Source organism: Scleropages formosus, chromosome 23 (assembly GCF_900964775.1).
Source record: "Scleropages formosus chromosome 23, fSclFor1.1, whole genome shotgun sequence".
Taxonomy (NCBI): domain Eukaryota; kingdom Metazoa; phylum Chordata; class Actinopteri; order Osteoglossiformes; family Osteoglossidae; genus Scleropages; species Scleropages formosus.
This window is the reverse complement of record NC_041828.1, coordinates 19395829-19410661: the sequence shown is the minus strand read 5'-3', so window position 1 is coordinate 19410661 and position 14833 is coordinate 19395829. Positions and strand designations below refer to the sequence as shown.

At 41.2% G+C, this 14833-nt stretch overlaps 2 protein-coding genes across 2 annotated transcripts; one reads left to right on the top strand and one right to left on the bottom strand.

Annotated features, from left to right (window-relative positions):
- Nucleotides 1-324: 324 nt before the first annotated feature.
- lenep (lens epithelial protein) lies at nucleotides 325-516 on the bottom strand. The gene has a single exon (XM_018765909.1). The coding sequence runs from the start codon at nucleotides 514-516 to the stop codon at nucleotides 325-327; it is 192 nt and encodes a 63-aa protein (XP_018621425.1).
- A 6962-nt stretch (nucleotides 517-7478) lies between these two features.
- cks1b (CDC28 protein kinase regulatory subunit 1B) lies at nucleotides 7479-13263 on the top strand. The gene is made up of 4 exons (XM_018765894.2): nucleotides 7479-7703; nucleotides 7921-7981; nucleotides 8075-8202; nucleotides 12728-13263. Exons 2-4 carry the CDS (start codon nucleotides 7923-7925, stop codon nucleotides 12778-12780), a joined length of 240 nt encoding a protein of 79 aa, XP_018621410.1. The 5' UTR covers nucleotides 7479-7703; nucleotides 7921-7922; the 3' UTR covers nucleotides 12781-13263.
- Nucleotides 13264-14833: the final 1570 nt, after the last annotated feature.

Below are 14833 nucleotides of genomic sequence, written 5' to 3'. Positions count from 1 at the left end.
TGTTGATGAAGTAAATTCTTAACCCAGGAAGCAAGAATAGACACACTAAAGGCAACCTATTTATGAAAACACTCAGTTCCATAATAGTTTTGCATGTGTGTGATGTCTGTTTGTGCTCCATACTTGCTGGAGGTTGAAAAATCCCAGACATCCAAAAAAAAGGTCTAGACCTCTAGACCAGACCCCACAAGCCAGACACTCCATACGAGAAGCAATCAAATTTAAAGGAAGTATTCAAGGTCAAAGTAACCATACCCACCTCCATCCATCTAGAAGGACAGGTACACTTTTTGTGTGTGTATGCGCACAATTTTCAGGTGTGTTTCAGTCCAGGATCTCCTTGATACACCAGCAGCAGAGAAGGAAGTAGAGACACTCCTTGAGAGACTGGATTAGGCCGTATGCAAAGTTGCTCCCCAGGAGGTTCTTGCCCCTGGCAAAGCCGAGTGCCGCGTCGCGAAGGCTCTGCCCTATGGAGGCGGGCATGGCCTGGGGAAGGGGTTGCTGGGCGTGCATGGTCGAGCCGGACAGCGATGGAGCCAGCAAGCCCAGAGAAGGACCCAACCGAAGCTCAAAAAGAAAAACCAGGAGGACAAAATCTTTTATAAGAGTTTAAGGCCCAGAGCTTGTTTGTTCGTCACGTTTGTTTATCTTGATTCCCTTTGGTTTTGTTTGTGCTCCGCAACGGTTGTTTGCCAAAAAAACCCTCCAGTGTCAGTGCTTTTGATTTATGGGGCACTTTTTTGTCTTGCCTGCTCTGCTTTTATACAGCTCTGGAACGTACCGTGATGGCCCCTCCCCTGCTTCGTCACATTCATTCGAACCCTTTGCATAGCGGTGGCCACCCTGCCCTCCGTCCCGTTTCCAACACGTTCTGCTATGTTCCACCCGCTTCTCTGTTGGCGTGGCTAGACTGCACTGCACAATAAACACGAGCCTCTCTCTTAATCCCACATGATCCCCGTGACTTTTGCCTTTTCAGCCTCTCCCTCTCGAAATGTCCCATTTTTCTCCACCAGCAGAGGAAAAATACCAGCTATAATTTATCCGGTCACTGTTCAATTTTAGCGGAAGAGTTTGTACAACTTTGACTACTTCATTTGCATCTTTTTCTTACCAGTTTAATTAGACCCTTCGTTTTCTGAGAAAATTTATTTTTCCAAGAAAACTACATTGTGCAGTTGTTTATAAGAATTTCCTTCTCTGGCGAGAATTTCAAAACGAGCAAAGAAAAAGAAACATGCTTTAACAGGGCAGCAAATCTCTTTAATTAGAACCCAGCCGCCGATTACTCTTATGATTGGGAATATAACCACCAGAGCCCTCCTTTCCGTGAAGCGACGCATATACAAACATCCAATGAAGACTGCACCTAACCATACACTCCTGTCCTCTCTGTGCTCATGTGCTTGAAGAGAGTGTGTTTGATCCTGTGTCTTATATGCGGGCTTCAGGAGTGTGTGCATGTTGCAGTTTGTGCAACCAGATGTTCACGCATACATATTTGTAGCCATGGCTGCACACAGGTGTGCATCTATGGCTGTATTACCCATGAGGGTGTGTGTGTGTGTGTGTGTTTAGATGTTGACATTATGTCGTAAACAACATCCCAGGCACCCCCAAATGAAAAAAAAAAAAAATCAAAAACAAATGAAATGAAGTGTGAAGTATAAATATTGAATGAAATATTAGGCATATAAATTACAATGCAAGCAGGATTGTCAGCAGACATGCTCATGCAAGGAAGGGAACTATGATTAATGCAAAAGTAATGATTTACAAGGGCGGAATACAGAGTAGAAAAAAGACAAAAAGGAATATTGGCAAGATATAAAAAGAATATCTGTAAATAATTATCTTATGCTCCCTTTTGAAAATGGAATTGAAAGAAAACAGTACAATTAAAAGAGTCAAAAGAGCAAGATATCTGACACACTCCCTCTGAGCCAAGTGCGTGATAGCTGCAGTGCCTGACTGGCCAGTAGCGAACGTCACGACCATCGTCAAGATGAGATGTTCATCAAGATGAGATCCCCTGCCATTTCACCCTTCTCTTGTATTGTCTCTGACTGTCTTGACAGGCCTCCCAGCTGGCCTGTCCTTCTGTCACGATCTCTCGATCAAACTGGACAACTCGCTCATTTTGCCTACCTCCTCAGCTAAGAGTCTGGGAGTAACGATTGACGCGAGTCTGTCTTTCTCAGCACACTGAAGCCACAACCTGGACCTGCAGATACATCCTGTATAACATCCGCAGGATCTGTCCTTACCTCACTACTGACTCTGCCCAACTACTTGTCCAGGCCATGGTGACATTCCGTCTGGATACTGCAACTCTCTCTTGTGTGGCCTTCCTGCTACTGCCATCAAAGCTCTACAGCTGATACAGAACGCAACTGTCCGAGTTGTGTTTGACTTGCCGAAGAGTTCCCATCTATCTCCTCTACTCGTTTCTCTTCGCTGGCTTCCCATAGCTGCCCGGATTAAATTTAAGACCCTGGTTATGGCCTACAAATGTATTAACAGAACTGCTCCCAGATATCTACAAGACTTGATCTTTCGCTACACCCCAACCGGACTGCTATGCTATTCCACATCTACCCGCTTTGTGGTACCACACACAACAGGTAAAGCACGGAGGTTCTCGGTTCTGGTTCCGTTTTGCGGTGGAACGACCTCTACCTCTCACTCAGAACTGCTGAATCTTTGTCCACATTTAAAAATGGTCTTAAAACTCATTTCTTCTGGACTCACTTTGCCCATGATCTCTTAAGTTCATATAAGGTTTAAATGTTCATGATCATGGTCGAATCAAACATTTACTCAGCTACTTCTGGAATGTAACATAACTGTTTATTTGTACCTCAAAAAAAAAAACCCTACGGGAAAGGTAATTAGGAATCGGCGATATTCTGGTTAAAGTTTTATGCAGATACTTGGGTGATGAACGTCGGTACACGTGGTGAAGGAAACAAACTAACTACTTAAGAGTCACACATCTGCAGCTATGTCTCTTGTAATGTAATGCACAAATTGTATTTTCTGTGAGATGTACGTCGCTTTGGAGAAAAGCGTCTGCTAAATGAGTAAATGCATTGTTGCGCAATACCTGGGTTTCTTAAAAAATCTTATTTCTCATGATTTCTGTCTTAGTGCTGACAGCCCATCTCTAGGGATCTTCAGCCCTGTGAGACCCAAGGGCAAGAACTGGGGCCAAAGTTGCTGGCTGTTTTGCCAACTGTTTATTGGGTGATGTAGCTGTTAAAGAGTGATAGGCTCATGGGAATTGAATAATTTCTGAAACGTCCAAACACCTCTCTACCCATCTGTTGTAAATATTCTAGACTAACCGTAAATTCTCAGCCTCACCCTTGTTCCTGTCTTCTCCTCTTGGTACTCACCTCTTCTGTTCTTCGCCTGCATGTTTTTCTTTTTTTTCTTAAATTCATTTTAATTTTATGAACAGCACTGGCTCACAGCAACATATAGTCAGAAGTGACAGTTCGTTGAAGATCAACAGGTTTCTCTTAGCCCTCTGTCCACACCAGAACAGTGTTGTGAGAACATTTTCGGATGAGGATGGAACCTTGTGGAACTTCTGAATGAAAGGCAGAAATCTCAACAGTTTTGAACAGCACAAAGCTGACTGCATTCCAACCCACAGAGAGCTGAGCCTGATCTGGAACCAACTAATCATTTGTTCCATACGCGCAGCTAGATAATAAAATCTCATGTTTGGTGTAGAAGCCCTGGCTGCTTCTTCTGTTTTGGAGTTTGGCTTTTTATTGCTCCATATAAATCTTGAAATACATCAACTGATAAGTAACAAGGTAAATTCTAAAATAAGTATAGTAGAGCAGGTAAAACATTCATCCTAATGACATTAATACTCCCAAATATTGTAATAATAAGAGAGGTCCATACAATCAGATCTTATGTCACGTCCTGGAAGTCTAAGCTTAAGAAATAAATCATGTGTTGACCCCAGTGGTGATAATGACCTCAGCAATAAAATCAGTGCATAATGACCCATGATGACCCTTATGGTACATAGGAGATGGGGTCTCACTGTGGTACAGACGCTCACCCACTCTTTTAAGTTTTTCTTCCTTCTTGACATTGCGTCTCTGGGGGTGACACCTCATATGTGGCCAGTGTAGGAGAATAAAGAGGATGATAAAGAGGCCTCTTCAGCTGAGTTGCCAATGCAGCACTGATGTTCTTATCCAGCAGACCACCGCGGTCCTACTCCCTGCCACTCTGGGCATGATTTGATCTGAACTCATCAGCTGCTCTGTCTGAGGGTCTGAGGGGTTGGATTGGAGAGTTGATGAGCAAAAACACAACATAGCTGTTATAAAACTCAGGAGTGAGTCCATATTACCCTGTTGTACTTATCTTACGAACAGTATCAAGTTCAAAACTCTGGTTCTCACCTACAAGACCTTCGATGGATCTACTCGCCAGTACCTACAAGACTTGATCCCTTGCTGTGTTCTAACCGGACTGCTGTGCTGCTCCACTTCTGGCTACTTGGTGATGCCGTGCACAAGGGGTCCAAAATCAAAAGTCCGAAAGCTCTTGGTTCTGGCTCTACCAGGAATTTGTGCCCTCTCTGACAACCAGCTGCCGAATTCCTCTCAATACCCATGAAGTGTCTCAAAACACATCAGTTTTGGACTCACTTCTCTCCTGATCTACTCCATAGGCTTTCAGTACATTATCTGTAACTATAAATTCTATATGCAGCAATTCATGTAATGTATGCTGACAAAAACAGTGGCATTGGACTAACTGTCTATACTTTGTGAACCGCATGTCTGCATCTCTTTCGCTATCTCTTGGTGAAATATACATTTTTTCACTAAGGTTTACCTCACTTTGGAGAAAAGTGTCTGCTAAATTAGTAAATGTGAATGTAAATACCGCATTTTTTTCAGTTTACTTGTGTCTGTGTAATTTGTGTGTGCTTCTGTATGTGCCTGGCTGAAGGAATACATTGCGTATTTTATTTCGTGCTGGAGACGGTCAGAAATGGGCATAGAAATGTTTATCTGCTGTTGTTGCTGTTGCCATGGGAACCTCATCAGCTCTAATTATTCTCTCTCCGTAAATGTCATTAGACTGTGTCAGTGCATTCAGATGCTGGGTAGGCTTGTGTGGCACATGGGGTGGTGTACCACATGATCATGTGACATCTTCTGGATATGAACAAGATAAAGTCCACTGTGATCTAAAACAGGAAGTACCAAGTGTGTCAGTAAGTGCAGAATGCAAAAAAACTGTTTCTCTTTTTGTGATTGCAGATGGCTGTATCATGGGGGTTAGGGGGGCACGGTGGCGCAGCGGGTTTGGCCTGCTGTGTGGTGGGGCTGGGGCTTCAGTCCTGTTTGGTGTGCCTTGCGCTAGACTGGCGTCCCATCCGGAGTATGTCCCCCCCTCCTCCAGCCCCACACCCTGTGTTGCTGGGCTAGGCTCCGGTTCACCACGACCCCGCTCGGGACAAGCGGCTTCGGACATTGTGTGTGTGTGCGTGTGTGTGCGTGTGTGTGCGTGTGTGTATCATGGGGAGATGTTTGGCATAATGGAGCTCACTGAGCATGTGAATCTGCTATGATGATTACATCACACATCGCATTAAGGCTCATGATCATATGGAGACTCAGATTTTCAGGTCAGAATAACCATTTTTGCAACTAGCGTGGGTGTTAGATGTCGTTGATGCAGAACAATGTCTGGCCAGGGTGAGATGTCCTGCACTGGAAGTACTCTGGGCTTGGAAAATGAACACTAACATCAAGCTACCCTTGCAGCTGTGCTTTTGACTCTTCTCTATGGACTTGTTTTGCACTGTTATTGCTGTTTTATGCTCAGTCTCAACACAAAATCAAATGTATAGATCCTTATAATTACAAAGAATATTTATTGTTTTAATAAATATCATGGCTGTGAAGAGGAAATATTTCCATTTAGTAATGAAATCTTTTCTCCACATGCACCCACGATTACATCAGGTAATTCTGCAAATTAGCATGAAAAGAATTGTCTGGGCTTGCGATGTGGTCTGTGGTCCAGGGAAAAATGAGACAAGGGATTAGTGTAAAACAATTATTGTTCATTTTCAACCCATGATGTGCTAACAAGTTTACCTAATGAGGGTGGAAGGTAGTGTAGTGGTTACTGCTGTTGCCCTTAAAGGCTGTAGATTCAAATCCCCCCTACTTCTATTGAGCCCATGAGCAAGGCACTTATCCTTAATTACTCCAGTAAAAATCGCCAGCTGTATTACAAACTATTGTAAGCTGCTTCGGTGAAAAGCATCAGCCAAATCAATAACTTTAATGTACATAGAAAAGGATAGTCTATTTCTGGGATTGCCGAACATGAGATTTTGCATTTTTTAATGCAGTGAACTTGTGCCCTCCATGCATTCTAAGGCGCTGTTGTGTGCGTTTTCTTAATACCATTTTAACCCTGGGGCAGCTGGTAACCTAAAATTGTAAGGGCTCTTGCCTTATAATTAGAAGGTCCTGGTTCAGACCTGTCCTCCTGCTGCAGTACCCTTGAGCAAGGTACTGACCCTGAATGCTCCAGAAGAATAACCTGCTCTACCAATGGGTAGGAGGCTAGGTATATAAGTCTGACACTGTAAACCACATTGGGCCAGGGTGCCAGCTAAAAAAAAGAAATACCTATATATGTTTACTTATGTATGGGGGGTGCAGTGGCACAGTGGGTTGGACCACGGTCCTGCTTTCCGGTGGGTCTGGGGTTCGAGTCCCGCTTGGGGTGCCTTGCGACAGACTGGCGTACCATCCTGTGTGTGTCCCCTCCCCCTCCGGCCTTACTCCCTGTGTTGCCGGGTAGGGTCCGGTTCCCCGCGACCCCGCATGGGACAAGCGGTTCAGATGATGTGTGTGTGTGTGTGTGTGTGTGTGTGTGTGTGTGTTTACTTATGTATGCAGAAATTCTGCATGTGCTTTATTTTTCCATGTAAATTAAATATCTTAAATATTTGCTGTAGCATATTGGGCTACATATAACATTAATTGAACATACAATTACATACATAATTACATAATAGAATCTCTGTATATTAAAAGAAAGTTTAAATAAAGTTCAATTAAGTTACACAACGTAACAGTTCTACAAACACTACAAATCTGTTTTTTATTACTTCTAAGATGTTACATAGCAAACAAGATTACATTTACATGTATTCATTTACAGACGCTTTTCTCCAAAGCGACGTAGATCTCATAGAAAAGATGTACGTCTTTAATAAAAGAAAAGGTACGTCATTAATTAAAGATGTCATATTTAAATAAGACCTACAAATTCTCGAATTAGTGGTCTCATGACATCACAATGACGTGCGGAACGTATACTCGTGCTTCTACTTCGAACCAATTATAGGTCGAACTTTAAGTCACGTGGGTTACTGTATCCAATGAGAAGTTAGGAATGTTAGTTTGAAAAGTAAAAGGCGGTATCTTTACAAGCAGCGACGCAAACAAGAAGAGGTGTTGGGCGGTTGTTTTGTTTAGAGGCGGCTTTCGAAATTTGTAATTGACAAGGGATTATATACGTGACAACACTTTGTTTCTGAGGAGGTTTGTTGAATATATGGTCTATATTATTTTCGAGGAATTTTAACAGTCCCGGCTCCACAGTCATTTCACGGAATCACGTCGTTGAACCGGGTAGGTCTTTCTGACATGATGATTGGGAAAAATAAGACGCGTTAGACGCAAAATACTAGTAGTTTTTAATTTTATTTGCTTATTATTTTTGCTCATGAGGCAGGGTTTATGATGGGAAAATATTATCTGGTTAACGCTAATTCCTACACTTCTTTACTTAATGGACTTAACTTGTTAAGTCTTAATTTAGTTAAAGCGAAAAAATACTATTTTTCAGTCATGTCAACAAAGCAGATTTACTACTCCGACAAATACGACGACGACAAATTCGAGTACAGGTGAGTAAGTTCGTCACGTCGAGTCTTACTGCACCTTTCGGTACGCAAGTTCACCTCACCTCGCGCCCGCCCCGCTCGCGCCTCCTTTCTTAGGCACGTGATGCTGCCGAAGGACTTGGCGAAGCGCGTGCCGAAGACGCACCTCATGTCGGAGACGGAGTGGCGCAACCTGGGCGTGCAGCAGAGCCAGGGCTGGGTGCACTACATGATCCATCAGCCAGGTGGGCGCCTGCTCTCTCGTCACGCATTCGGTATTGTTTTCGTTATTATTTAGCGGGCATCTTAGTTTGTTCAAGGTGAGTTTCAGTTCAAGTAAGCAAACTGTGTATAGTGTAACGACTTGCGTGTGTATAATACAGCATGGCTGGTACTGCAGTGATTTAGGGTAAGTCCCTTGACTTGATCAAAGGAATTTCACACTTCGGTGATTTGAACCAGGACATCTTAATGGCAAGGAAACCACACTAGTCAAGACAGAACCACCAATGTGGTGGTCACCTGCATCCCTATACATGGGGGGGGTGGGGGCCTAGCCCTGTAAACAGTTAGGACAAGAAGTAACTGTTTGTTTATAAATCAGCGCTATGTCAAAATCAGTAAGCTTTGTATGGATCTTGCTTGGTTTACTCCCAGGTTAGGTTCTGTAAAAACTAATGGAATAATAAACTAAGACTTTATTTGTTCTGTTACTAATAGCTCATTCAATTAAGGTGTTTCAGTGCCTTTCCTGGAATAATATCCCCTGATATGGATGGGATACCAGTCTATTTCAGGACTTAAGTCTACATTGAAATTTTTTTTTTATTATTAAAAAGAAATTAATACCCCTCTTCAGTATTGACCAGTTTGTCACATGAGCATAATTCATCAGCCTCTGGCCACTTTGTTTGCCTTTTTAACATATTCACCGGGTCTTCAAGTTACAAACATGACTTGGGCTAGAAGCCTGCATGCAGCTTGATTTATTTGAAAATCCAATCACTGTGTCACTATCAAAAGCTTAAATGATACAGATGACCCTTGATTTACTGAGTTTAGATATGCTGTTGCTATAATAAACTCAATATTTATTAATCTCAGGATGCAAAAAAACAGTAATTTTAAATGGGTGAAAATCAAGTTCTTTTTAATGCCAGCTTTTGACTGACTTGTCCCATAGGCAATATTCTTTTTGATAAACACATGTGATCTGGAAGTACTGTAGCAACAAGTTGAATGTAGTTGTGCATACTTATTCTCTTTGGATACATTTTTTTGCCTGCTAAAAACTGCTATATTTACACAAAAAGTGAGGGGGAAGGAAAAATATACTTAAAGTTCTTTCCCAATGCTTCATAGCACAAGCTTGCAGTGTGTGTGTAGAGCTAAAATTTTGATTTAATACTGAATGGAATTTTAATGTACTTTGCTGTTTTTTTCAGATTTTATGCGGTGATACTTTCGAGCAACACAACTAACCGGAAAGCTCCAGTACAAACAACCCTGCTGTACAGTACTGTGCAAAAGTCTAAGGCACTTAGATGTTTCTGAAAAATGTTTGACTGTTTAATGTATTCTCTATTACTGTCAATTGGAAAGAGCATATTTTAGATTTCCAAGCATTCCTTTTGTAAAAAGTTACAGTAAGGGTTTTGTATGTTAAAGTTCTCTCTCACACACACGCTGTCTGAGACCTTTTGTCCCGAGTGGAGTTGTGAACCGGTGCCTAACATATTGCACTAGGCAGAAGGGGGAGGGTACACGCCCAGGACGGGATGCCAGTCCATCACATGACACCCTGAGCGGGACCCCGCTTGGGACAAGTGATTGTTGACGATGGATGGTTACTAAGCTTTGTAGCAAGTTTAAGAGCATTATTTTTTGGAAGCATTCACTTTACAGCTTTTCCCCTCAGCGACGTGCCTAAAACTTTTGCACAATACTGTTTAAATGATTAAATCAATGAAAATGGGAGCAGCTCGTAGTGTAATGGTTAGAGCTGCTGCCTTAGGACCCAGTCCTTTTGAAGCAAAGTAATTGCTCTAAATTGCTCCAGTAAATACCTACGTGTATAAATGGGTCAATCATTGTGAGTAGCTTAACTTTGTACCTTGCTTTGTCAGAAAGGGTCAGCTAAATGAATACATGTAAATGTGCTTATCTGCTAGTTGCCTTGAACAAACATGTCAGCTAAGTAGAGGTTAATCTTATTAGGAGACATAATGGTTCAGCAGAGTTTTTGTGGTTGAGGTGTGGAGAATTTTGTGTTATTGGGATACATTGGTTATGTTGTAGAACATGCTGTGCAATGCATTGTCACAGTGCAGTGGATATTAAGTGTACAAGTCTGTCCTGAATTCAAGTTTTTTTTGTAAAGGTTGAAATCAAGATGAATGTTGTATGTTTATCCACTTTTAAACTACAGAATGTAAAGGAAAGCTAAATAGTTTAAAGAAAATAAAATTGAATGCTTCAGTTCTATGTCTGTGTAAGCTTGTATACTGTTTTATGGAAATGACATTTGTGCTTATTACAGCAGAAAGGCTGCTTTGTATCAGTCTGGCAGACCTAGATTTTGTTGTTACCCCACATCTTTACAGAAGAGCTTGAGAACTGTGTAATTCTAATCTCCTTTGTCTACTTCTCTTTAGGTCTGTCCACAGAATTTCCATAGGACTGAAATCTGGGCTGACTGGGCCATTCCAAGATGTTACTTAATTTTTAAGACATTCTTTGGTTGAGTTTGCTGTTTTGCATTGTTTAAAAGATAAATTCTGCCTTCAGCTTTCTGACAGAGGGCAGTATGTTGTGCATCTGAATATCAGGTTATTCCTTTTTGTATCCTGATCAGGGAGTGCTTCTCCAGTGAAGAGGAATTTCACAGTATGATGCTGTTATTACCATATTTGATAGACACTGATATTTGAGTAATAAGCTGCGTTGGCTTTGTGATGAACATATCCTTGGAATTAAAACCAGAAAGTTTTATGGTGTCTTGAAGACATTTTCAGTCTCCTACATAGTTTTGGAAGAGTCAGCTTGTTTTTCTTCAAAACTTAAATGGGCTTTTACCCCGGTTTAATATGCAGTGAGTGGCTAGTTAAAACAATGTTATGGAGCTTCTTAATATAACCTAATCCCTTGATTTATTCATGGGTTGGGGATCTATAAAAATCAGAACTTTTCACTGTATGGCTATTTGGTTTTCATCAAACCAACAAAATGCACATGGTCTCTTCCCCTTTCTTCAAAACACTGGATGTGATTTAAGGAACACCATAGATGGGATGTCAGGTACAGTGCTAGTCTACTTTCACTCTTGCCAGGCACACATTGCAAATTAGCATCGCTAATTGTCTACAAATACTAGCATTTCCTACTGCTAGTATTAGTTTGGGCCTGAGAGGGCTAAAATACTGGAAAAGAAAAACTGCCATATTATACTCAACCTTGCTTGCATTGTGTACTACAGAGAAATGAAATACTTTAGTAGAGAGTCAGTTCTATTATAAAGGAGAATTGTTGGGAGAATGTTTCAAAGTTTTTAGCTTTGAATACTGACTGCATCCCTTTGACAACTGAGGACACAACTGTCCATAAGGATAGGACAGCATCATCACATGAACTGACAGCTTTGGTCAGCATCTGGTCTTTCATTTTGAATTTATCAATATGAGGTTCATTATCATTCTACATTTATATTGGCATCACAGTGGCATAGAGAGTAAAGCTGCTGTTTCATAATGCTTGGGTGGCGCGAGAGGTTGTGGGTTCGATCCCTGCTCAGTCTGTGTGGGATTTGCATTTTTCCCTCTCTCTGTGTGGGTTTTCTCCGGGCGCTCTGGTTTCCTCCTACAGTCCAAAGATGTTCAGGTTCACTCCTAGTGTGTGAGTGACAGGGGGAGTGTTCCACTGATGTATGAATAAGTGACCAATTGTAAGTAATGTATCTAGCAGGATAAGTCACCTTGGTGAATAAGGTGTGTGGGCTGATAGCACTACATAGTTCATTGGAAGTTGCTTTGGAGAAAAGTGTCTAAATAAATGTAAATACAAATTTACAGGAGAACAGTTTCCCTTGCTCATGGTGCGACAATACATTTGACAGCATAACACAAAGTGGGAGGACAGCTGAGTTGTAATCAATTAACAGCTGGGGTAAAACAAGATGGGTGTAGTATTTTTATTTGCTTGGTAGTTTCTGTAAAAGCCTTGGATGGTTAAAAAAAAATTGAAATTAGTGAAGCTGCTGTGCCACCTAACAGTGCCTTTTTATGTATTTATTACATTTTGCTGCCAAGTAATGGTGGCAAGCAGAAACATGGGCCATTTTTGCTGTGCCAAGGCATTTTAGAATGGAAAATGAAGAACATGCAGTTAAAAATAAACTGGGAAATATTGTCTTTTTGAAAATTGAGCACACAGTCCTCCTAGATGACTTAAATTGTAGTGCTGCTCATCTTGATATTGTTCATATTTGCACATGTAAATAACTTCATACAGAACACCAAGCACTGCATTAAATGGCATAACTGATTGGAAGAAGCTTGTAATGAGAGAAATTTTTTTTTTGTAAAGTTTGTGCTGATTTGAACAGCTGTAATAAATCTGTAGTTGATCTCATGTCACTGCATTTTTAAAAAAAAAAAAATTTCTTTTTCCCTGTTACAAAATGCATTTCCTCCTCCATTATTTCTGTTTCTTTTTGTTGTATTGTAAGAGTGCTTGCAAGTTCCTCACTTTACTTTCCACTGTGTTTTTATGCAGAGCCCCATATCCTGTTGTTCAGGCGCCCCCGACCTCCCACAGGATCACAGTAACACAAAGCCAGGAAGTCAGGAAAGTGGCTGAAGGTGGACTTGGAAGCTGTGCAACAGTTTAAAAGGCTTTTGTCCTTGGAAATTCTGTGATGTGTAGTGCCTGCATGGTTCTGTTTAGTGCCTTTGACACACTATCGTCTTCAGAATACAGCTGTTGGATCCTTTTTTGTGAATGTTGGGGTGTTTTGAGGTTAAATGTTCTTCCCCATTTTACTGAGCTGTGAGAATGATTGTTATTCACCAGACCCCTGGAGAAATATTCATTCACTTTTAAGAATGATGTAATTTGATTTGGTTCCCTTTTAAGGTTTATTCATTTGAGCTTATGTTCTTGGATATGTTATTGTTCTGTGTAGATCTGAATATGAACTTCTCTGTTTTGTTACTGTAAGAAGGACTGAAGTGATCGAGTTACCCAATATGATTTGTACACACTTCAAAATAATAAATTGCAGTATCAAACAGTTGAATGCCTGTTACAAGTTTAAAATTTGTTGGGGTGGCATCCTGCTGCAGCAAATGGCACTTTTTTTTTTTTTTTTTTTTTTTTTCCCCCCCCCTCCCCTTTCTTTTTCTTTTCCCTCCTAGCACCTGGACTGTGATGTGGTTTTGCTTCCCACTTGGTCTGTGTGGAGTTGTGGGATTACTCCGAGTGCTCCAGTTTCTTCCCATCATCCAAAGACATTTTCAGTGAGTCCGGGGCTATAAATTGCTGTTTGTGTGCAACAATGCTGGTTTCGTCTCTGTTCAAAGATGTTTTAAGTGAATTGGTGGCTTGAAGTTGCTGTGTGTATGTCTGGTGTATTGGTACTGTACTCTAGTGCGTAACACTGTTGCCTTGATGAAAAGGCATCTTAAGTACTTAATATTATTGATTGTCAAGTCATTTTTTTGGGGGGGGGGCATCTAAATGAAGAATAGGTGTTTATCTGTGTATGACTCCCTCGTGTTTCTCCTTTGACCTTGAGTGTACTGAGCGACAAGTAATAGTGCTTAGGTGTACAACAGACGTCTTGGAGGTAACAGGATCTAAAATGTCTGTCATGGGCCAGGCTTGGAATTGTACTCCATTAAATATAGGGGGCACTGTCTACCTATGACAGAAATAACGCATCACTAGCTGTAGTTGTGACTTGGAATGGGAAATAGTTGTAGGTAACAGTGCCCTAGTATGGTGTTTTGTATTTTAAAGAATAAATAGATCCCTATCATGATCTTAGTCTTGCCCCAGTAATACTTTAAGTATGCTGTGGTAGGGTGTATACAGGTAAGTTGATAGCCTGCTTATCAGATACCCTTAAGCAAGGTTTTGAAGTTGGAGTTCTTACTATTTTTGGGAGTATAATTCGACCACATGAGATGTAGATGGAGGAACTTTACAAATGGATGTCCTCTGGCATTTTTGGTCACCAGCTACAGTACACTGGCTCCTCATGAATTTTTGAAGCTATTTTTTTTTACTCAAACTGATGAACATTACACAGTTGCTGTAATTTTCGTATTGTGAAAAATCTTTCACTGCAACCACAATGGTCTATATTTAAAATTTCCCTCTTTCAGGACTCATATGTATATATGGACTTGCTGGCAGTGTGGTGCTAGTTCTTCTTGCTGACAGTTTGCTTCTCATCAACCCTGACACTGACAGTTGTCAAGGTCAGTGAGAAACTGATCAGCTGATCACAGGGTCAACTGATAACATACAAATATGCTGTTCACACAAGACAAAGAACCTATGGAACCTGATCCATCCCTACACCTGAGAAATATTGCTGTGCTTTTCCACCTTTTGCTGCCAGCTAAAGCTCTTCCCAAGAGATCTAAAGCCTATTGGTCCTTCTTCTTGGCCCTGATTTAGAGGAATTAAACTCCCTCCATCCCTCAAAGCTGCTGAATCCTTTCCAGCACTCAAGGAGGGTTGTGTATATAGAGTAAGCTACTGGAATAGCTTTTCTTTGCAGAAACTATGTGCCAAATGCATAACTAAATGTTTAAGTGGAAGTGAGAGCTTTGCTGCAATAGATACAGAACAATTACGAGTAGCAGATGTTGG

Excerpts from the sequence above, each read along its gene's own strand:
- lenep (XM_018765909.1), bottom strand. The coding sequence starts at position 516 with ATGCACGCCCAGCAACCCCTTCCCCAGGCCATGCCCGCCTCCATAGGG.
- cks1b (XM_018765894.2), top strand. The coding sequence starts at position 7,923 with ATGTCAACAAAGCAGATTTACTACTCCGACAAATACGACGACGACAAA. Across the intron at positions 7,982-8,074 it reads GACGACAAATTCGAGTACAG|GCACGTGATGCTGCCGAAGG; the intron begins GTGAGTAAGTTC and ends CTCCTTTCTTAG. Across the intron at positions 8,203-12,727 it reads CTACATGATCCATCAGCCAG|AGCCCCATATCCTGTTGTTC; the intron begins GTGGGCGCCTGC and ends GTTTTTATGCAG.